Below are 22,950 nucleotides of genomic sequence, written 5' to 3'. Positions count from 1 at the left end.
TTTGGAGTGCAAAGAGATCGTACACACTCGAAATCAATGCAACAGCTATTACGTAATGTGAGTCTTGTACATACGTTCGCAGGCGCGCGCACAAACACATACTCGGAGTACCTGAGTACACAAGGCGGCTCGCACAGCACACGTACAGTAATACTGCGATGCATGCATTTTAACCATAGAGCTCTATTATGTAAATACAGCTCTCCGAGGGACGCCGCGCGCACGGACGGAGCCGCCAAAATGGAGTTTATCAACAGGGTGAACTCTCCCATGAACTTATATGTTGAGGACTCTCTAGAAACTAAAGAAGAACTTGATGCAGCGCGATCGAAGATCATCAAGCAGCAGAAAAAGACAGCCCGTATCCTTTAAAAGTTTTAAACTCTTTAGACGTTTGAATGTATGATTTTTAGGATGATTTAGTGATGACGCTACGGTCGTAGTGACGGTTGCTATGTCCTGACTAAACTGACTTACACAGCTGTAGCTTTGTACTGAGTATTCAACTGTTGTTTAGACCTGTGCCGTGCCAATTGATGCAATGCCAAGCAAATGGTTTACAATTTTCCGGGTCCTAGTTAGATAGTCATAGTGCAATGACAATGTCAATGGGCTTATTATGGTCCTGGCAGCCACTACAGCACTAACTGTTAGACCCCACCCCATGTAAAGACACACTTCTCGTATCATCTTGCTGTGCAAAATTCATACTATTGTTAGGGCCTTCTAGGTGCCACTGCTACGCCGCTTCTTGTGCACCTCACCTCAAAATTATTTTTGAAACCTGCACAAACTCACCCTAACCCTACGCCCCAGGCGCCAGGGCCCTAACGTTAGTTTTATTCACCAATTCCGTAACCTGAAATAAATTGCATCCAAGTCTCAAAAGTGGAATAGTCTAGTTAGAAGTTAACACTTTTACAAGTGTCAGAAAATCTTGATCGCCTGAAATGCTGCTCTTTACCTCTGTACACAAGCAGTTGGCACAGTGGCAATCAGCAATTCGAATACGTTCATCGTGCAGAAGCACATACAGTATCAGTAGGGGTGGAGTCCTCAATCCTGGACTCAACAACATCAAAACTCATTCTTTCCTAGAACGGTTAGGTCTTGGAATGCCCTCCCAGACAATGTTGTGACGGCCTCCTCAGTCAACGCCTTTTGTCTCCTGCTGACGGAAGGCAGGAGCAGCTAGTTTCGAGGCAGTTTTTTTTTTTCTTGCACCCTGTAAATTATTGATATTAATTAGCACATGCACCTTAAATACCCCTATGACACAAATATAACTAAGTTTTGCAAAAATCTTCCAGCCAAGGTTGAAGGAAGCAGACTACCAACAAGAAGAAGATCTGAATGTCCAGCAATCACAGCACATCGGCAGTTTTTGTTTTCCCTTTTTTTCTTGGCCAAGTATTGTGGTAGCAATTGTACTTGCAGCTTCTAAAAGTTCTATACAAAGCAATCGAGTGTGTGCAATGTGTGTGCAGCCCCTGTCTTTCTTTTTCTATTTTTTTTTTCTTTCATTTTCAGGTATTCCTAACTTTTCCTTCCTACTGCTGTACTTCTTTGTGTGTTTCCTCTTGACCTTGTCTGTACTTTCTCAATTTCCTGTTCGATCTTTACTTTCTGCCTGATTGTTCTTTGTTTCCTTCATGACATATCTTTCCTTCCATCTACCTTTCCTTTCTTTCCCCTCCTAAATCTTGTTTATGCCTCCGCCACGAAGTGGTGCCGGAGGCATTATGTTTTCGGGTTGTCCGTCCGTATGTACAACTTGTACGTACATCCGTCCGCATTAATTTGATTACGCGATAACTTGAGTAATATTGACTGGAATTTTACCAAACTTGGTCCAGGTATTAAGTATGATGGGGCAATTACTTGTTTAGATTTTGGGTGAAATCGGCCAAAGGCCAAAGGTGAAAGATCAAGGTCAAATCATGAAATTGTATCTGTTTACGCGATAACTCAAGACTGGATCAAGCAAATTTCACCAAACTTTGTCCGAGTATGATGTATGGTGGGACAATTACTTGATTGATTTTTGAGTGAAATCGGACAGAGGTCAAAGGTCAAAGATCAAGGTCGAATCCTAAAATTTATAAATCTGTTTATGTGATAACTCAAAACTGGATGGAGCAGCTTTCCCCAAACTTGGTCCAAGGATGATGTATGATGGGGCAATTAGTTGAGTAGATTTTAGTGACATTGGCAAGAGGTCAAAGGTCAAGGTCAAATGCTAAAAATGTTGCTATTTCCCCCATATCCATGCCATGCCCAAAGGTATTTTCTTGAAACTTAGTGTAGACATGTACTACTGCATAAAGATTCTCCAGAAAGAGTTTCCATGTCATAAGGTCAAAGGTCAAAGGTTAGGTGAAAATGTTACAATTTCACTTTTCTCGCAAATGGTTCAATGTATCTTCATGGAACTTGTAACATACGCATGTACTGACTGGCAGGGATTATGTAGGGAATTCAGGGGTCATGGGTCAATAGTCGGGGGTTCAAAAGTCAAGGTCAACTCCTCAATATTTTACTATTTCCCTCATACTAGTACCTATATATGCAATGCTTGCTTTATTATTTTTAAAATTCATACAATATGTACATGTATTACCTAATGGATATTCTCTTGGAAATTTCCTGCCAGAAGGTCAAAGGTCAAAGGTTAAGGGTCAAGGCAAGGTTTAAATGCAAAAAGAAAAAATCTATTTTGCACTGTTATTACATTCTTTTTTCATACCGGTACCTTTAAAATTACTCAATGCATAAACTTATAAAAGGGTCAGTCAGAAGTTAAGTAAAAATCCTCTATACCCCAAATACATGTACCTGAACTCTTTAACCCGTTGAGGACGAGTCCCGAGTATACTCGGGCAGGTGTCTTTGGGAAATGCGTGTTGTAGTAAAATCAGTCCGTCCATAGCAAACCTAGTTCAAGGAAAGTGAACATTCAAGATATTTCTGACAAACCTGTCATTTCAATATTTTGCCAGTTATGTGAAACTGTCATCACACATTGCATTGTACTATACACCTATTGGGAGAATCATGCATTATGGCGGAGGCATCAGTTGCCATAGCGACATTTCTAGTTTTTTAATGTTTCGCTCTGATGTGTCCTTGTCTTTATTTCCATTTCAGCCTTTATTTATAATTCTTTCTTTCCTTCCTATTCATTTTTGCTTTCATCCAGGATCCAGTTTAGATTCATCTCTCATTCTGTTATTCTACCTGGTGCTTTGTTTTCATTCTGTAATTCTTCTTTGCTTTCCATTTTCTTTTCAAACATATTCTTCTCTCCCATGCTTTCCTTTATAATTTAAGTTTCACTTGTTTCATTCCTTCCATTATCTTGTTTTTATTTTGATTGTACTTTCTTTTTTTAAACCTTTTGTTTCATTTTTTTTTCCAGGTTTCACACCCTCACACAAACGCACACTTTGCACAACACAAACAACAACCCCAAACCTCAATCAATCACTGCAAAACTCGGTACAAGCTGAGGGAAAGACAGAAAAACATGGTAATAATACTAGTAATAGATGTTAAGATACCTTAACCATAAAAGAACTTGTGATTGCACTGTGAGAAGGCTACATTCAGATCAATCGCTGCCGTGCCATGAACATGTTTTGTATAGCATGCTGCGCTGTCTGCTCGATTGTGGTTGTACAACACAGGTAATCGTAGAGCGAATCAGCTGTGATCGACATATTCTGACAAGTGTAAAAGTGTCAGGACGGTAGAAATTTCTTTTCCACTGGACTTGGATCTCACTCAGATGCAAATATTTGTGGTTGTCGGATATTTAGAGTGATTTTGTGCATGTTTAGAGATCAATTGATGAGGAGGTGCGAAATACACTAGCGCCAATTACTGACCCCTACAGGTCAGTAAATTTTCAGCTAAAATCACCCTAAAAATGAAACGGGGCATTTTAGCCTGACTGTCACACTGAATCAGCTCTAGTGGACTGTCTACCTTAGATCTAGCCCTAGTCTATCCCTAATTAAATTGATGTTTGACTTACCGTTTTTATGAATTAATCCCCAAATTTTTTATTTTTTCTTGCATAGGTCTCGCAGCTGCCTTCCAAAACATAGCACTGGTATTAAAATCTGTAGCTACAGCACTAGCACTGTATGCCAATGCACAGTATGATAATTAGTTGAGTAGTTGAGACTTGAGAGACAAAATCGCAAAGAGGTCAAGTTTTGGAGAAGAGACAAAAACGTGGTGTTCATACTATAGTCAAGGGTACCCTTTGTGTAATCACAGTACTTCTTATTGTTTTCTTGACTTTTGTAAGTAGTATTTCAAAGTGGGGTATTCATATTCCTTGATACTTGATGTATGGCAGCTTTCCTTGTTGGCAGCATTGCAAGGGTTAATGACCGGATTACCAGTTTGGACAGAGAACTACAGGAACTAGACACAGGACTTGTCATTGAGAGCAGATTATCCAACACTGGTGATGACTACCCTCCACTATCTCCTCGTTTTGATGATGGGCCAAAAGGAGGTATGAGGCAAAATGATGGTTTTGGATGTCATTGTGTAATCATTTTGTGTGACAGCAGACAGTAAAATATCTTCACTTCCACAACAGAAGTACAATTTGCCCCCCAGCTGTCATGAGACTGTTCTGTACATATGTACATAAAGCTCCTTTACCTGAGTGTAAGTGTATCGAAAATATAGTTTTATGACATAGATTAGTAATAAGAGGAAACAATAATCTTACCATGGTACATGCATTTTTTTTCTTCATATTTTAAACTTATGTGTGACAGATTAGCCAGCTAATGAATGTTACTAGTGTGTCATCTGTGCTTTGTGAAAATGTTTGCTCAGTAAAGTGTGTTGTGCACACAAATCATAGAGATTTGTTTCATGAAGATTTTAATCCATTCTAATCATGTAATCCACATTAACTTTACAGGATATCTCAGTCCCCAAAATAGGAACCCTGTAAAAAAGTGTACTTAATCAAATTAATTGTTGTGTTCTTAAACAAAGTTAACATCGATTTACATACTAGAACCCTCTATGTGTTATGTTTTTGACATAATTTATAATTGCAATTGATCATTGAAAGACTAATGTACATCGTTTGTAATGCAGTTGAATGATAACTTTAATTGGTTTGTTTTGTCTTTCAGTTAAATGTGCATCAAGTAAGTCAAGATAGCTAGCTATCTGTATACATAAGTTGACCACTCTGAGGTACTGCATAGTGTAGATCTTCGATGAAATATATCAAAACCATTATGACTAAACATATAAACCATCAGAATTCAAGTAGCACAATGTTTCATGTGGATGCACTAAAATGATTCTGCAAGTATCAATCACAAGAAAATATGGAACACAATTAAACTAAAGCTAGTAGTGTGAATGATATCAAATTATGGTGATGATCTGATGATAAAGAACTGCAATTGTTTATTGTTGAATTACATCTTCAGTAGCTGATAACCAGTCACATGTTAGTGGCTGTAAAGAAGGACTTGATCTCCATGAAACCTACCTAAGTATGTTTTGATAACAGAAGACTAGGCTATGTGGTACCTCTCAGAGACTGTGATCAGATTTGCAATGCACTGTATTTTTTTTTTTTTTTTTTTTTGGTGAGATTTGTCAGAGCTCTTAATCGTAAAACAGACACTCCAGATTTTGATCATGCACAAGAGACAAAATGGCAATGTAGAACACTGTTCTGAAAGAGAGACCCCGTTTACAGTGCGAGGCTCGGCCGCGGCTCGGCCGCGGCCGAGCCCAGCCCCGCTTCAGTGTAAACGCACAAAAGGCCAAATGCGAGGCCAAAATTGGCCTCGCATTTGGCCTCGCTCTGGAGGTGGTCTCGGCCGCGGCCGAGCCGCGGCCTCTTCTTGGTGTAAACGCAAACTGGGCCAAATGCGCGGCCAATTTTAGTCTGGCTTCCAGACCCTCTGCCCGTACTATTTCGCTATTCACGATATTACCCCCCTCAACGTGGAAAACTAGTATAGTTTAAGGTGGTTTTGTCCTGCAAAGGATTTTTCCTTCGGCAAAGGCCTTTGCCCGAACGGCGACTTCGACGCCACGGAATCCAGTTGGCAAAGGGTCTGAAAACCAGGCTATACCAAATTGCGTTTGTTTACAAGCAGAGCGCCACTACGACAAAATATTGAAAGGTTTGAATTAAAAGCGCGGCCGAGCCCAGCAGTGTAAACGGACAAAATTGCGAGGCTCGGCCGCGCAATTGAGGCCGGGCTCGGCCGCGGCCGAGCCGCGGCCGAGCCCGGCCCCACACTGTAAACGGGGTCAGAGAGAGAGAGAGAGAAACAAAAAAAGAAGCATTCACACAGACACACACTCACACAAATAGTTCTTGCCAATTTAGCATGATACATTGTTCATTAACATCAACCGTTTGAACAGGGCAGTACAGTCAACTTCGGATACCTCGACGTCGGATAAGCCGAATATCACTTACCTCGGGGGCAAAATGAAAGTCCCGATTGTTCCTATGGAGTTTCCGTGTATTAAAATTCGCGTAGCTCGAAGAAATAACTCGAAGTTCGGTTACCTCGAAGTGAAATCTACTGTCCCGATCTTAATTAACTTATTGTTTTTCCCAGCATGTAGCTCGAATCGAATTGCAACATCACTCAGCATCTCCGATTAAGCGCGCGTGGACAGCGAAGAAGACATGTCACAAATCTTTTCACACTCTACTGTAAATATTCCCGACCAGAACAATCGCGCGCCCAAAGAAATACCCGGTACACAGCTGACAAGAAAAATCCCCAACACCTACCTACACACGTACACGGTATGCACATAGCACCCTTGCCAATGGAGTGCTTACGATAGCACTACGCTCTGCCCATCATCTTCTTTTCTTTAACCACTGTGTTTTAATTCTTGATCATGATAGTCATACCGCGCGCGTAGATTTCTAAACCGTCGTGGCGCACCTGCGTAGGTGTTGGATGTTGACAGTTATATCTTTGGCATTAATCACGGTCCACTGCCCAAACATCAATCTCCTGCGTATTGCCTTTTTTACCTTTTTTTTTTGGCCTTTCACGAAGTAATGTTTCATTTATTCTTTCAGCAATGCGATTATGAAAATATTGTGGAACATGATGTGGAAGTATAGGCCGAGCATGATAAAGAATAGAATAGACAGGGCTCCACACTAACTTTTATCGGGCCACCAGTATCACTAATCTTTATTTTTTGGTGGTCGAATTTACTCGAAATTAAGATTAGAAAATCCAATCATCTTATTTTGTGTTTTAAGATTTAGCAAATAGGCGTGTAGATTATTATAAAAGTTGATGCCTAAAAATTTAGGAGGTCAAAACTTACGTTTGAAATGAAAAAGTGGGAGCATTTGCCGACATCTGTTAGCATCCGACATTTGTTTTAGCATTGTAAAGAACCGAAAGTTACCGTTATTCATTTCTTAATGTAAAAGCAATCATCCAGCATTTATTAGTCTGTTAGCACCTTACGGAGCCGAATATTACCGTTAATCATTTTTAAATGTAAAAGCAAACTACAGACATTCATTTTAGCATCTTACGGAGCTGAATGCTATCCTTATCCATTTCCAAACGTGAAAGCAAACATCCGCTATTTGTTTCAGCATCTAACTGAGCGGATTAATACCGTTAATAATTTCCAAATGTAAAAGCAACAATCTGTCATTTATTTTTGCATCGTACGAAGCAGATTATTACCGTGATTCATTTCAAACATACGACATTTGTTTTATCATCGTACGGAGCCGAATTTTACTGCTGTCCACTTCCGAAAGTGAAATGAATCATCTGACAATATTATTTTATGATGCATCGTACGGAGCCGAATGTTACTGTTTTTCATTTTTGAACGTCGAAGCTGACATCAGACGTTTATTTCACCATCAAACGCAGCTGAATATTACTGTTATTCATTTCGAAATGTAATAGCAAATATCCAATACTTTTTTTAGCATCATATGGGGCAGAATATTACTGCTATTCACTTTCAAACATGCCAAACGTAAAAGCAATCATTCGAGATGTATTTTAGCATCTTCCGGAGCTGAATGTTATTGTCATTTACTTTCGATCGTAAAAGCAAACATCCAGCATTTATTTTATCATCGTAAGGAGTTGAATGTTATTGTTACTCATTTCCGAACGTCAAAGCAAACATCAAACATTAATTTTACCATTGAACGCAGCTGAATGTTACTGTTATTCATTTCGAAATTTAAAAGCAAACATCAGACAGTTATTTTAGCATCGTATGGAGCAGAATGTTATTGGAACTTCCGAACATAAAAGCGATCATCTGACATTTATTTCAGCATCTTCAGGAGCCGAATGTTATTGCTATTTCCTTTCGAAAGTATAAGGAAACAACCGACACTTATCTAACCATCGTACGGAGTTGAATATTGTTTTTCATTTCCGAACGTCAAAGCAAATATTCGACATTTCAGCGTCTTCCGGAGCCGAATGTTGTCCTTAATCATTTCCGAACGCAAAATCAAATATCTGACATTAGTTTTAGCACCATACGGTGCTGAGTCTTATCGTTTTTCATTTCCAAAAGTATGAGCAAACATCCGACATTTATTTTAGTATCTTACGGAGCCGATTGTTACCGCTATTCATTTTCAAAAGTAAATGCAAACATCCGACTTTTTTGGTGGCGCGATAGTTGGTGGCGCGATAGGGCCACCAAAATCTTCATTTCTGATATTCTGATTTCAATTCCGATTTTCATTTAATTCATTCATATAACATATCGATTCAATTCCAATTGATAAGCACGCAAACAATCGGTAGGCACTATAACAGATACCATGTTGAAAATCGATAAACGTCGGATAAGTCGAAGAAAATTTGACGTACGTACGCGTACCTCGAATTTCGCGTACCTCGAATTTCACGTACCTCGAACCATTTTCTTCAGTCCCGACGAATTCGAGGTATCCGGAGTTGACTGTATGTGCAAATCTAACCAATCAAGACAAAATATGCAAAATTCAGTGCATAAAATCTGTGTCACCAGACAGTGTGTGTAGTCTATGATTGAACAGACAGCATGCAGTTTAGAGCACTTCAAGAACTCAACTTGCAGTCTATTTTCCTTGTAACACTAGTAGACTCACAAGCGTTGTGTAGGTAATGTAGGAATGAAGTGGAGATGGAGTGATGTGTATAAATCTTCATTAGAATGCTGACTCTTTCAAAGTATTGCAGTGTCTCTGTGGTATTACCCCTTCATAATTCTTTCAGAATATTTTATTAATTTTCATTACCAAAGTAGATCTAAAGATATTTTGAAGCTTTTATCTCATCCCAAACTTTTAGTGACCAAAGAAGTGGTTTCACTCTATGAGATCCAACTTGTAACATGTAATACTGTAACATGTAATACTGTAACAGTTGAACATGGCATGATGTCTGATATTTAGTTCAGATTGTGCATGGTCCAAGAAATCTACTAAATGGAGATTTAAAAAAAGAAAAGAAAAGAAAAGGTTTTTCATCAATGCAGCAGGATATAGCATTTGATTAGCTGTAATGTAATATGGTGCTGTGCCATTAACCCTCTCATGCCCAAAGGCCGTTCATGAGATGCCAGTGGTGACATTTTCAGATATGTTTTCCGTAGGGGGCTAAGAATGCATCCAAGACAAAGCAGAACTCATCTATAGAAGTTGTCAGTCAAAGTGTGGATGTAATTTCTGAGCCTTGCTGAGAATGCATTCATTTTCATTCAGCAATTTAGCAGTACCACTGTACCATTGATTATTAGATGCAGTGACTGTTCAATCCATAGTTTGAATCACACTTTGTTTTACTTGTTGTAACAACATTATGAATCATGCAGTCTATACATACCCCGTTCTTACAAACTGTTATTGCCAATGCTTTGCTGCAAACGAGTGTGCCACTAACCTTCTTAATCCAGTTCATTTCTTGTTTGTTTGTTTTTATTGAACTTACACCCAATCAAATTCATTTTAAGTGACTGCCAAGACTAATTAAATATTTCCTTTCAAATGTGAGCAGAAGCTAAAAACTATAAAGCAAGTCATACTAACAGCACATGTTGGTGAGAGTGAAGTACCTTACAAGGTACCTGTTGTTACACTACATGTATGTGGTGTGCCACCAGTGATCAGAGAAGATGGTATTGAATTGATCAGTGTGCATGCTGTTTAAAATACATTTGACAGTTTTTGCTCCAAAACAGGTTCCACTGTGGTATGCAGCTTTGTGAAATATGAAATGAGCCATGGACCCTACCCTAGTATCCATGCACTGTTCTGTCAATCGATTTTTTATTTCTTTCCTCCCGTAAAATGCATGCAAGCAATATCAATATTCACAAATGATGATCTAAAAGTTGGGAAATGCTTCATTTTTATTTGATAACCTGAAGGAACTCTATGAAAAAAAAAGCAGCAAGAAAAATGTATTGTATAAAGAAATAGTATGAACAGAAAGTTGTGTCTGTTTTGTTTCATACAGTATGTGTGATTGTGTGTTAGAGTGTTGAGTGTTAACATTTTTTTCTAACAACTAACAGCTTTGAATAATGTTATTTATCAACAAAGAAACATGAAATTTCTGTCACATTACCAACTGCCTCTTATAACAACAACAAAATAAAAAATAAAAAAATAAGTTGATCATTGTATGATGCTCAGATTTCGAACTAGTCAGGGAGCCTTCCTTTCTTTAATAATCAAATGGCACAAATTCCTGACATTGTTGATATCAAGGTGTTAAAGCATATATTCTGTGTTCTAAAGTGAAAGTAAAGTTGATATGAATGTTTGTGTAGTGCTTTATATTTGCCTGGCTTTCCTTGACATGCATGAAAATATGTTTGTTATCTGATTACCAGCATGAATATTGTTTGATGCATAGTGCATTTAAATGTCATTTTGCTAATCATTGCATGCTTCCCTATCTTCTGCTCTTTTTATTTTGTTGTGCTTTCTCAGTGATATGACTGTGGACACTAACTAGTTTCATATTGGGTCTCACTTAATACAGCTAAAGATGTCAAAGAACTCAACCAGTTTGCTGGCGTTTATGCAGTCAAATCAAGTAAGCAAGTTTCTCATATGAAGTTGTGCTGAAACTTGTCAAATGTTTGAATTAATGAATGAAAGTTGACAAAAGAATAGCTATTGATAAGAGCTAAACTGAATCTAAAGTGCAAGGAAAAGAAAATGATAAGGAATATATGGTACACATACATAAATTCAAAGTGTAGGTTTCTTGCGTCTGACTTCCTGGCAAGGTCTTGAACCACTTTTATAGTGATTAGAAAAAGAAAAAGTCAGTAACATTAAAACATCAACATGAAAATGAAACCTGTTTTGGATTGATTTGTTCACTCCTGTTCATGAGATTGAAGGACATTAATTTGTTCATTTTCTGTCTCACACCAAGGACAGTGTTTTCAAAGTTCATGAATGTATTGACAACAATTTAGATTTTTAAATAAACTATAAATACTTCATTTCAAACATTATCTGATTATGGATAGGGTACACTGTTTTTGCATGTGAATTCCTATCATGTAAGATCAGTATCTTCATAAATTTGTTGATGGGACCTTTTAAAAACTAAAGTCAAACTACTTTCATTGAGAAGGGAAATGTGATAAGCTTATTGTGTGGCATCATTGTTTATGGGTAATCTGCATACTTATTACTCTTACAATGTGTATTATCCAAAGCAGTTTTGCTATAGCCCAAAATTACATCAAAAGATGCTAGTTTCTATGATTTGTGCTCCTTTTCTCCGTGTTTTTGCTCATTTGATAATGTTTAGTAGTCATATATGATGCAAACACGAAATCATGAAGTGTACTCAATGGATGCATGTGGTTTAACATAATATGTGGCAACATGATTTCTTGTATGTTTTCTACATTTAGTGTGGAGGGTCAGGTATGTAGGAAACTAAGCTTGTTCAATTATTTAATGCAGTGTGCTTCGGTGGACTTTATATATCCAGTCATTTCAATTACCTTACATGTATGTGTTATTGCAGCATCCATCAAATATTATCTTATATTCTTTGCTAAATGTGTTTTTTTATTGTTCCATGTTCTAATAAATGTTCTAATTTTGATAAAGAGTCATATGGTGGAAATGCATGAACCTGTCATGGGAGCTGTGTTGGACTAACTATCATATATTATACATACTTTTGTCCCTTTCTGAATAGGAAAAAAAAAAAAAGAAGCATAGTTGATTATACTCTGTTTGATGACAGAAATACTGATGAAGTGATACATGTACAAGCTGTATTTAAGATTGCTTTTTGCAACTCTATATATCAAGCTACAAGCATTGTTTGCAGTAGAAGAGAAGGCATTGTGTACAGCAGCCATGTGTTGCCCCGAAGTGAGTCGAACATTTGTGAAGATCATATTTTGATGATGTTTTGATTAGCGTTGTCCGAGCATTGGACACGATAAAACCACACTTTGTTGATACAATAAAGACACTAGGCGATGACGTGTCTTCCTGTCTGAGCCCATAACTAATTAGCCTAATTCTTTATTGCGTGCATGCTGTTGTTGGTGGACGCATACAAACAGGCTGCTTCAGCTCATGCATATTCATATCATGCATATTTATACAGATTTGTAAACTTTCTTTCCTCAGTGCTTCAAGGAGACAAGGGAGATAAAGGCAAGCATCTTCTGAAAACATTGGCTACTAATAAAAAGGTATGACACCAACCACTATTAAGTAAAATCTTTGAGACTATTTTGCTCTTTTCAATTGGTAATGTTGCATTCATTGTGCTCAGTTTTCTTTGATGTAAAGTTTTCCATGATAGCGAATGGGATATCAGTGCAGAATGTACTATGTGGAACCATGATCACTTTTCTCTGTACACTGAAGATACCTACTAGGTAATGAGATTATTTGATATCCTACCCTCTTCACTGAGGGAGTGTGAAGCATTATGTTGCTCTTTATTATTATTAGTCTTTTTTTTAATGAAGTGAAGCCTATTCTTGTTATTGATGAGTGACCAATGTTTTGTCTTTATATATACAGCACCAGAAAGAGAAGACTGGGACAAAACCAAGACTAGTTGAGGTAAGGGATGGCTATATACTGTATTTGTGATGTACATCAGTTACTTAAGATAGTGTTGACCTTTGCATAGTATCCATGAGGTGGTGTGTAATGATGATTGTTTCAGCATCTTTTTCTAAAATTGATGAACAAATGGACTTGAAAATATAAAGCTATGGTTTCTTCTTTTTCCATTGCACAATTCTTTTGACTAAAAATTAAAAAAGAGTTAAAGATTAAAACAGTGTTACTCCAAATCCCTCTTAAATTGTACTCTTGATTACTCCATCTTTGCTTTTCCAGTTTTTGAAGAGTTTACTATCATTCCTGGTGGATATTGTGAGAAGCTACATGTATCCAAGGAATTTTATCTTCATTGGATGTCGGACAAAATATCTTTTCATGTGTACCGGTACTATTGTGACCTCTTTCCAATGACCTCTCACCTAACCTCACAGCTGCACCAGTACCCAGGGTATGAGTCTGACCGATTGACCCAGCTCCCTGAGGTACCAGGACTGGTCATTCTGAGGAAAGTTACCGAGGCCCAGCTTGACCTTCAGAAGAAGCCTCACTATAAGATAGAGTTCAGGAGACTCTTCCATTCCAAGATGTCAGAAGCTATCCTCTTGGTTAGTACACAGTACCCTCACTTTGATGTTTGACTGTTCAGAGTTATGTACAGAGTATTGGAGTGATTAACTGCTTTAAAGAGATGCATACATTATTGATATAAAGCTCCTTTTCCTGCAGATTTCCATGTGATTGTTTGCCTTTGACACTACATGTCTGAAGAGTTTTGCCCAGAAGTCCTTATGGATTCATATATCTGATCTGTGTCTATTACCTAAAGTGGTGATTCTGTGCAAGTAATAACTAGTTTTCTCAAGATTGTATTTGAGTTTTTACATTTATCATTTTATAGAGGTCTTTTCAAGTTTCCTGAGAGCTTATCAAAGTTTTGATTTCATTTCCCACTGCGGCAGCATCTTCCGTTAAAAACAAAACAAAACAAAACAGAACACCCAAATCCTGCATAGAAATGTAAAGTTAGATAAACGAATAAGATGAAAAGCGCTTCACTTGATGTGGAGCTTAAATGTTCAAGTAGATAGCTACAACTTATTTGCAAGTCCTGCAGCTGGCATTTAATCACTATGTTGTAATGCATGAATGTGATTAGCTTTTGCCCTAGTAAAGCTCTTATACTAAATGATCTAAACTGATCATTTTCTACAGATGAGGTCCATACCTACTGTGGTATGCAGTCTTTACCTTGACCAATTGAAAACAATCAATGAAAAAGCCAACTTTATCTTTACTGTCAGTTTACTTATATATTTGTATGAATAGGGGGTCATATTTTGTTTTCTTATTTTCTCTGCCTCCCAGGATACATTTTGGTATTACTTTCTCCTTCGCTACCACCCCAGCAAGATTGTCCAGAGTAGACTGTTTAACCGCATTTCATACAACTATGTGAAGCTTCTACTGTCAGCAAGGCATCCAAAGTACAGAGAGGTCTTCTTTCGGGTAAGAGGTTGGACCGTCGCCGCCCCAGTGTGGGACATGTCTCAATTCCATAAGGTTTATGATCAATTAGAATTGTGAGAATGTTGAAAGTCATAAATTGAAGTGAACATTACCCAGAAAGCCACTGGATTGTGGCCATATAGGAGTTTCTCATCCAAATTTTGCAGAGTTTTGCAGAGTTGAAGTGTATGTTAATTTGTAGCCTGTTCGTATGTGCTATGTAGAATGTTTGCCATGTATGATTGCAATATTTTGTATCCCTTGTTGGTACTCTGCAAATGTACTTTTATTACTTACACCTTGGCCTGTTTGATTGGCATTTTGATTTATATCTCCCCTCAGTCATATGCTGATGTATTGGCCCAAGCTGTGTATGCTGCCTTCTGTGCTGCATTCCCAAACTCCTGGAGACAGTTTGATGACAGTTTCAAGGAGGGTTTATGTTCGTTAACATCAGAGTGGGTAGTAGGGACCAAGCAGCTGCCCAGACTATGGGCCGCATGGAACTTTGATGGACTTGAACCTCCTGACATGAGAAAGGATGACTTCTCAAAGAAGGACAAGAAGAAAGGTAAGAAATGTCATCCAATCAGCAAACTGCTTTTTGTATCATATCCTCTCAGTCAAAATGAGTATATAATAGAGAGCATATCGATGTGAAAAATATACTGTGATAGATCTATATTTCTCACACAGGAATTAGTGAGGAGCTACCGATAATCATTTCAAAGAAGCTTCAATGTATTTCTTTCTTGTATGTACATTGTGTAATTCCCTTTCAACTAACTGCTGATAGCACATTCCCCCATGTTTTGTTTGTGAATGGTTGCTGGATTGTCTCTTATAAACATACACTGTAGATAATTGAAGAGGATAGATGCAGTTACATCACCATTAAGGGTTGATTTTTCATTCTTTTTTTTACATTTTGTTTTGTTTTTAAGTACATTACATCATTCAAGGTACATGAGGTATGACTGACACAGTTTGAATAGTATTGATAACATTAGTATTGATTGTGCATTTATACAAGTGTATGAAGTTGACTTATATGGATGTACAGATCCATGTAATCTGGCAAAATACATCTACAGCCGTAAGTTCTTAGTCATGACTACATCCCCATTGCTGTCAATGTATGATTTGCAATTCATCCTGTTCTCTTCCAGGAGGTATTCTCAACTTTGATACCAGTTCTTCAGATTCCAGCCAGACTCTGCCTGACATAGCAACCAACAAGTCCCTCATGGGTGATGATGATGGTAGTTTGATCTCCGCTGTGGCTGACTCCCAGAGTATCAGCACCACGTCTTCCTCCCAGGCCAAAGACAAGGCCAAGAAAGCTAGCAGCATTGCTGATGTGGCCAAGAACACAAGTAAACCGGTCCTGCAGACCATTAGTGAATACTCTGTAGAACGTTCCAGCAATGATACAGTCAGTGGGGTTAAGTGCAAGACAAAGGATGGAAAATCTGGACCAAAGAAGAAGCTAAGCTCTGTGGTGTCCAAGAAGAGTGACTCCAAGTCCAGAGTAGGAGGGAAATCAGACTTCAATATAGGCCCAGCCTTGTCTCAGATCAGTACCAAGGTGAAGACTGAAAAGAAGGAGGTAAGCTATCCCTTAGATCTGATCATTAAAGGCTTCACCACTCTAAAGCAAGTTGACCTATGTTGCTAATATTTATACACAGGAACATTGTTATATTGACCTGTTGGGACCACTGAAGTTTCCTCATGATATCAGGTATATTGTTATATTAGTAGATTAGGGATAAGAACAGAAGAATATAGGAGTTGCTTGCTATATCTGACCATGTATTAATAACGATCCACTGTATATTTAAGTCTTTCAGCATTTTTGCATGTTTTCTCTTTTATAGTCACTGTAAACTACACTGTATATAACATAAGTCGGAAGTAAGTGTTATGTCATTGTCTTCTTTTCATGTATTTAGTCTCACCCAGCTGCAGCAGGCCCTTCGTTTGTCAAACATGTGTTTGATGTGGAGGGACGCAGCCCACTGGTGGCTCACTTTATGAGGCAGCAGGGATTGGAGAAGACGGCAGGAACCAGCATCTTACTACAGAGGACAGAGATTGACAAACTACCATCATATCCTTATCACACAACATTCAGACTCAGCTATACAATAGTTGATAATATGTTAACCACAATAAATACAAAATGTAAGGTATATTCATTAGGTGTATTAACTACTACTGCACAGAGGAAATATTATTATGCCTTTGCCATGGGATGTCACCAGGGCATTATGTTTTCTTGTCTGTCCATAGTCAATATGTGGTTGATGTAACTTAAGAACCGTTTGTCTATTCAAAATGAACTTGGCATATGAATGTACAAGTGGATGAAGCTGCGCCTATCAACTTTTAGGCACATCCACTCGAAGTCAAAAGATTCATGTTTTAAACAGTGGCTAATGATGTCACAAGCTCACGCAATGTAGATTTTTTAATAAGTATGAAGGATTGTGGGCAGTGCGTGTACATAGGAGTGCAGGAAATCCAATCTGAAAATATATGCGCACTCCATTCCATCCTCCCTATTCAGCTTCAGTGATGATATTTCCGACTATGAATATCTTTTTTACCTTACTTCTCATTACAAGAGTTGCTTTTCACATAAAGTTGATGCACTTTAAACCTCAATTTTCTCTGATCCTTGAACCTTAACATAGTCATACATCGACAGCTCCTACTTACCATGACATCATTCAAGATACATTTCAGAATGTGCGGCAGATGAAGGATACCTACCAACACATGTATGAGGAGGGACTGAGGGAACACACACACTTCCTTACACAACAGAGGGCCCAGCTCCATGAGCACATGCGGTAAGACCAGGCTAGGAAGCCTGCAATCAATCAAGACAGCAATATAGTTAAAACCCATTTGTCCATTCAAAGTAGTGCCTCAAAAATATGTATGCCAAATATTTGTATGTGTTTGTTCTAGTTTAAGACCTGATCATCACAATTCTCGTTGCACATCGATTTGTGTATCCAAGGAATGAGGTTTTACAGAGAAATTATGACAAGACAACCACATCAAAATACTGCATGTACATGTACCATGCATTGATGTTCACATACTGGTGTCCTACAAATGTGATGATAGTGCACAAGTTTTTGTACACCCTTTTGTAACAGTTTGCTTTTGAATGCTTTTACCCTGTTCACAAAGAACAGAATTTTGTCTGCATTGATCCCTTTCTGACTTCTTATTATGCCTCCGCCACGAAGTGGTGCCAGAGGCATTATGTTTTCGGGTTGTCCGTCCGTCCGTACGTCCGTACGTACGTCCGTCCGCTTTCGTTTACGCGATAACTTGAGTAATGTTTACTGGAATTTTACCAAACTTGGTCCAAGTGTGAAGTATGATGGGGCAATGATTCGATTAGATTTTGGGTGAAATCGGCTAAAGGTCAAAGGTCAAGGTCAAATCATGAAATTGTACCCGTTTACACGATAACTCAAGACTGGATGAAGCAGCTTTCACCAAACTCGGTCCAAGGATGATGTATGATGGGACAATTAGTTGAGTAGATTTTAGTGACATTGGCAAGAGGTCAAAGGTCAAAAGGTCAAGGTCAAATGCTAAAGATGTTGCTATTTCCCCCATATCTATGCAATGCCAGTAGTTATTTTCTTGAAACTTAGTGTAGACATGTACTACTGCGTAAAGATTCTCCAGAGAGAGTTTCATGTCATAAGGTCAAAAGTCAAAAGGTCAAAGGTTAGGTGAAAATGTTGCAATATCACTTTTCTCGCAAATGGTTCGATGTATCTTCATGGAACTTGGTACATATGCATGTACTGACTGGCAGGGATTATCTAGGGAATTTAGGGGTCATGGGTCAATAGTCAGGGGGTCAAAGGTCAAGATCAACTCCTAAAAATGTTACTATTTCCCTCATATACTAGTATATGCAATGATTGCATTATTAGTTTTAAAATTTAATATATGTACATGTAAGGAGATTCTCTTGGAAATTTCTAGCCAGAAGGTCAAAGGTCAAAGGTTAAGGGTCAAAGGTCAGGTTTGAATGAAAAAAATATATATATGTACTGTAATTACACTCTTTCTTCATACCTTGAAAATTATACTCAATGCATAAACTTATAATAAGGTCGGTCAGAAGTCAAGTAAAAATTTTCAATTCCCCAAATATGTGTACCTGCACTCCTTAATAGACAATTATAGCAAACCCAGTTCATGGAAAGTGAGCATTCAAGATATTTCTGACAAACCTGTCCGATATTTTGCCAGTTATGTGAAACTGTCATCACACATTGTGAAGACATTGTACTATACACCTATTGGGAGAATCATGCATTATGGCGGAGGCATCAGTCGCCATAGCGACATTTCTAGTTTTTCAAATTTTGATTTTAATATTATAACAAGCAAAAATCCACTGCATGTTATTCTGTGAATACAGTGATTTTTTTTTTTTTTTTTTTTTTTTTTAAGCAAGTGTCGACGATTTGTCATTTTCAGCACCAAGTTCCACCATATGGGAAATCTGTATGGTTCATTATCATCCAAAAAGTGCCCATGGGCAAAGTCTTGCCAATTGATGAGGTGTCCTCGGATGGAAAGTTTGCTCTGTTTAGTGTGAATCTCCATAGACATTGTTAGTGTACACATGACCTAATCTGTTGAGTCTGTGTTATCAATGAACAAATACTTGGAGTGTGGCGAATATCCTTCATATGTCTGTCTGTCTGTCTGTCTGTCTGTAGGAGAGAGAATGCCCTCATGTCCCATCCTAAGGAGGTCAAGAGACTTAGTGACCTCCTGGTTCTAGAGTTACTGGTGAGTTCACACTTGGCTCTTCTATTGGCTCTACTAGACAAATTAAATGCTTATCTCCTATCTTTAGAGCATCTCATCTTAACTGAGGTTTCATATCCCACCAAATGAAGTGTGGAATGGGCATAGAGGAATAATTTTTAATGATGTTATTTTGATTACTACATCAAAAGATACAACTAGTTCTTATAAGACATCACGTTCTCTGGTATACATTCAACACAAAGTTGTTTTTCTTTTTTTTTTCTTTTTTTGTTATTATTTTTTTTTTACACCAGTACTGCTAACAGTTTCCAAGATCAAAATTTGGCTCCCTGGTGGAATTTTGAATCTCTTGGCTTTGAAATGAAACATATGTCATCCCCAGCTAGCAAATATTGAATAGAATTGGCATATGATGAATGACTTTTAGAATTCATAGATTATCAACTTCTAGAGAATAACTTACAGGTTTATACAATCCATTTTGTAAACATCCTTTTGTAATGAGGTCATTACTAGAATAAATATCAAATCTGCAAGTTGTCTTTTGTGGGTACAATCATTAACCTAATCCTGGAAAGATAAAACACAATGTTACAAATATTCCCTCAAAAAAAAAAAAAAAAAATTGTTTGAAACACACTGATTGTGATGATGTAGGGTGGTATCTGTGACATGTTTGTTTCTTGTCCAATCTATCTTACAGAAAGACCAGGGGGAGGTGAGTACAGGAGCTGCTCAGGCTGTCCAGGAGGCAATGCTGTACTATGCTGACCAGGAGTGACCAGGAGTGACCAGCAGACTGAGAGCCGAGTCAGGACAGTATACTTGTGTCTACATTCAACCAGACATACATTGTATCTGTGTCTTTGAGGAAGAGATGACTATACTGATACTATGATTCATGAGAAGAGACAAGGAAGTCTCCGTCCAGTGGAGATGGTTGATGAACATTCTCAGCAATGACTGTCATCAAGTGGAGATCTCATTTTAAGATATGAACTTTGAAAAGAACATCGAACAGGGAGAACAAAAACATCAATTTCACAGTGACATTGATGATACACGTAACTGCAAAAACGTGGCAGATAAAATATGCAGTTTCAGATTTTGTAGAAATAGAACACACTTGAATGTTGCTGGTAGAGTGTTAACGATTAGGTATCATGTTGCAATACATTGTACAGTGATTTCTCCACAGTTTCATGTATCAGCTACACGACTGTTCCTCTTTCTCCCCTTCCAGTAGTCACTCTGTCCATAGATTATTTATTACAAACTACTGTAATGTACCTTTCAACTTTCCGTCCATCATGAATTTACAGATTGAATTCAGCATTCTTCCAGTCACAAGGTTCCTTGCTAAGATTGTGTGGTTTGAACTATTATTACCTGAGAGAATGTTTATTACAGTTGCTTGTCTTGGCAACATATGATGCAATATTTGGTACCCTGGGGTACCAAATGAAAATTCGCCATTTTGTTGAATTAATTATTTTTTTTTCAACGCTGTACCCTGGCTTACCAAAAAATGTGTCAAAATATTTTTTAGTATTATTTTAGTATTATTATGCACAAAAATGTTTTCTTATTGGTGATTATGCAACAATTAATGTATGCAACTAATAATTATTTTCTGCTCTGAACCTTTTTCTTTCGCATTTCATCTCTTATTATCGACCATTCGCGCACGCGTAGAAGATTATAAAGATGGCAGCCCACATGATCAAATTTTGAAAAAATACAGTTGATTTTGGGGTGAATTTTCTGGGCTTTCGGTGATTATCTTTTTTTTTTCTGAAAAATAAAAGTTACGGTAGATGATGTTTACAAAACGGTGTGGTGTTAGAAATTACTTCGAAAAACACCTATGGTGCTAGTTCATTGCGACGACTTTGCCGTATCCGAATTCGGAATCGGCGTATCTGAATTCGGATACGCATTATAAATAATGGGCATGAGATGGCGCTATACAACGCGGTACCCCGGGTTACAACGGTACCCCGGTGTACGGCGTGCCGAATCATATATTGATGTAATTTCGGTACACATGGTGCAATATAGCATATAATTAATGTGAATATATTTTGTGTGTTTGTACCTGTATATAAAGATTTTTATTGCATTACAAGTAAATTATTTCAACAGGGTAAAAATCATAACACCTCTTGATCTTTAATTTAGATGAAGGATGAACAAGATGGCAAAACTTTTCAATAAAAAAAATAGGTCATTATTTTCACTCTGTAGTTGGACATGTATCTTGTGGTTCAGTTTTGTTTGTCTTTTTGTAGAAAAAAAAAAAAAAACTACTTGCATCCCTTTCTCGTGGACAATTTAATCTCTATGACCCACCTCATCTCAAACTTTGTTCTTTTGCTGGTTTCAGTTGTCCTTTACTTTTAATATTTAACTGTACTGTTGTGCAGAGATAGAAAGTACCAAAAGCAGAGTGCCACACCTGTATGAAGTTGGTAACAGTACTATGGTTGCATTTCTCTTATAGCCTTTGATAGTAGTGTGTATGCAGGGTGCAACACTTGCTCTGGTGGTCCGTTTGGGCCACTATTAATGAAAATCTTAACATATCTGAAATTTTTGGGTCACTGTAGTGGCCCAAAATAAACGGATATGCATAACAATCCATTTAGAACCTTAAGTGCCTGAACCGGGTCACCAAAAGATAGCCTTTTGGAAATATGGTGGCCCGACATTAATTTTTAATGGTCCTGGGTCACTGCCAATATCGAGCCCTGGTAACTGTAGAGCCGTATGTACAGTACAGACTGCCAAACGTGGTCATGTTTTAGCCTACACGTATGGCATGGGAAGTATCATAGCTTACAGCAATCTTTACAATCAAGGTCATTGTAGTGCTAATGAAATGAATGGCAACACAGACCCATGACTGACTATGCAAGTTATTTTGTGTGTGTGCGTGTGTGTTTAAAGAACCTACACTGTAGGATAATAGTTTTCTCGGTTATGTAGTTCTTGCCTAAGACAGTGAAAAGTATTTTAGCCCATGAACACTGCCTTTGTCATTCATGAACATTAGCAGGAAATCCCATATTATGAATGATGAAACAGAGAAAGAATATAAAAGGCCAGATAAGCAGGAATAGTTCCATGTTCGTACCAATTCTTTGACACCAAGTTCATATGGGCGGTGGGATCTTCAGTTGTGGACCTGATGCGTACTAATGCCCGAGGGTAGTAGACCTTGAGAGCCAGACATAGTCAGGGCCCATTCGACGTCATAGCATGTTCATTCATGAAAAGTAAACCATTCATTTGAAGGCAACTGTGTACTTCAAGCTGTTGGGAGGGGATTTCAAAAAAATGGTCTCCTGTCAAAAACACTTTAAACATAATTTGAACCAAACATTTTTTATCTGCTGAGATCAAGAAAGCAATCCAATTTCAGTTTGTTCCTTTTCTACTGAGCCTTGTTTAGAAAAAGCTATTTCTATGCAAGACCT

The 22,950-nt window shown here is 37.9% G+C and overlaps 1 protein-coding gene across 1 annotated transcript; it reads left to right on the top strand.

Moving 5' to 3' along the window:
- The first annotated feature begins 187 nt into the window (after positions 1 to 187).
- Positions 188 to 20,668, top strand: LOC140231523 (protein FAM227A-like). The gene is made up of 13 exons (XM_072311657.1): positions 188 to 361; positions 4,367 to 4,528; positions 11,064 to 11,117; positions 12,692 to 12,756; positions 13,094 to 13,135; positions 13,573 to 13,746; positions 14,507 to 14,647; positions 14,990 to 15,218; positions 15,817 to 16,256; positions 16,603 to 16,762; positions 17,355 to 17,505; positions 19,417 to 19,489; positions 20,175 to 20,668. Exons 1-13 carry the CDS (start codon positions 241 to 243, stop codon positions 20,250 to 20,252), a joined length of 1,890 nt encoding a protein of 629 aa, XP_072167758.1. The 5' UTR covers positions 188 to 240; the 3' UTR covers positions 20,253 to 20,668.
- The last annotated feature ends 2,282 nt before the right edge of the window (positions 20,669 to 22,950 follow it).

This window comes from Diadema setosum, chromosome 8 (assembly GCF_964275005.1).
Source record: "Diadema setosum chromosome 8, eeDiaSeto1, whole genome shotgun sequence".
Classification (NCBI taxonomy): domain Eukaryota; kingdom Metazoa; phylum Echinodermata; class Echinoidea; order Diadematoida; family Diadematidae; genus Diadema; species Diadema setosum.
This window is presented reverse-complemented; position numbering and strand designations above follow the sequence as displayed.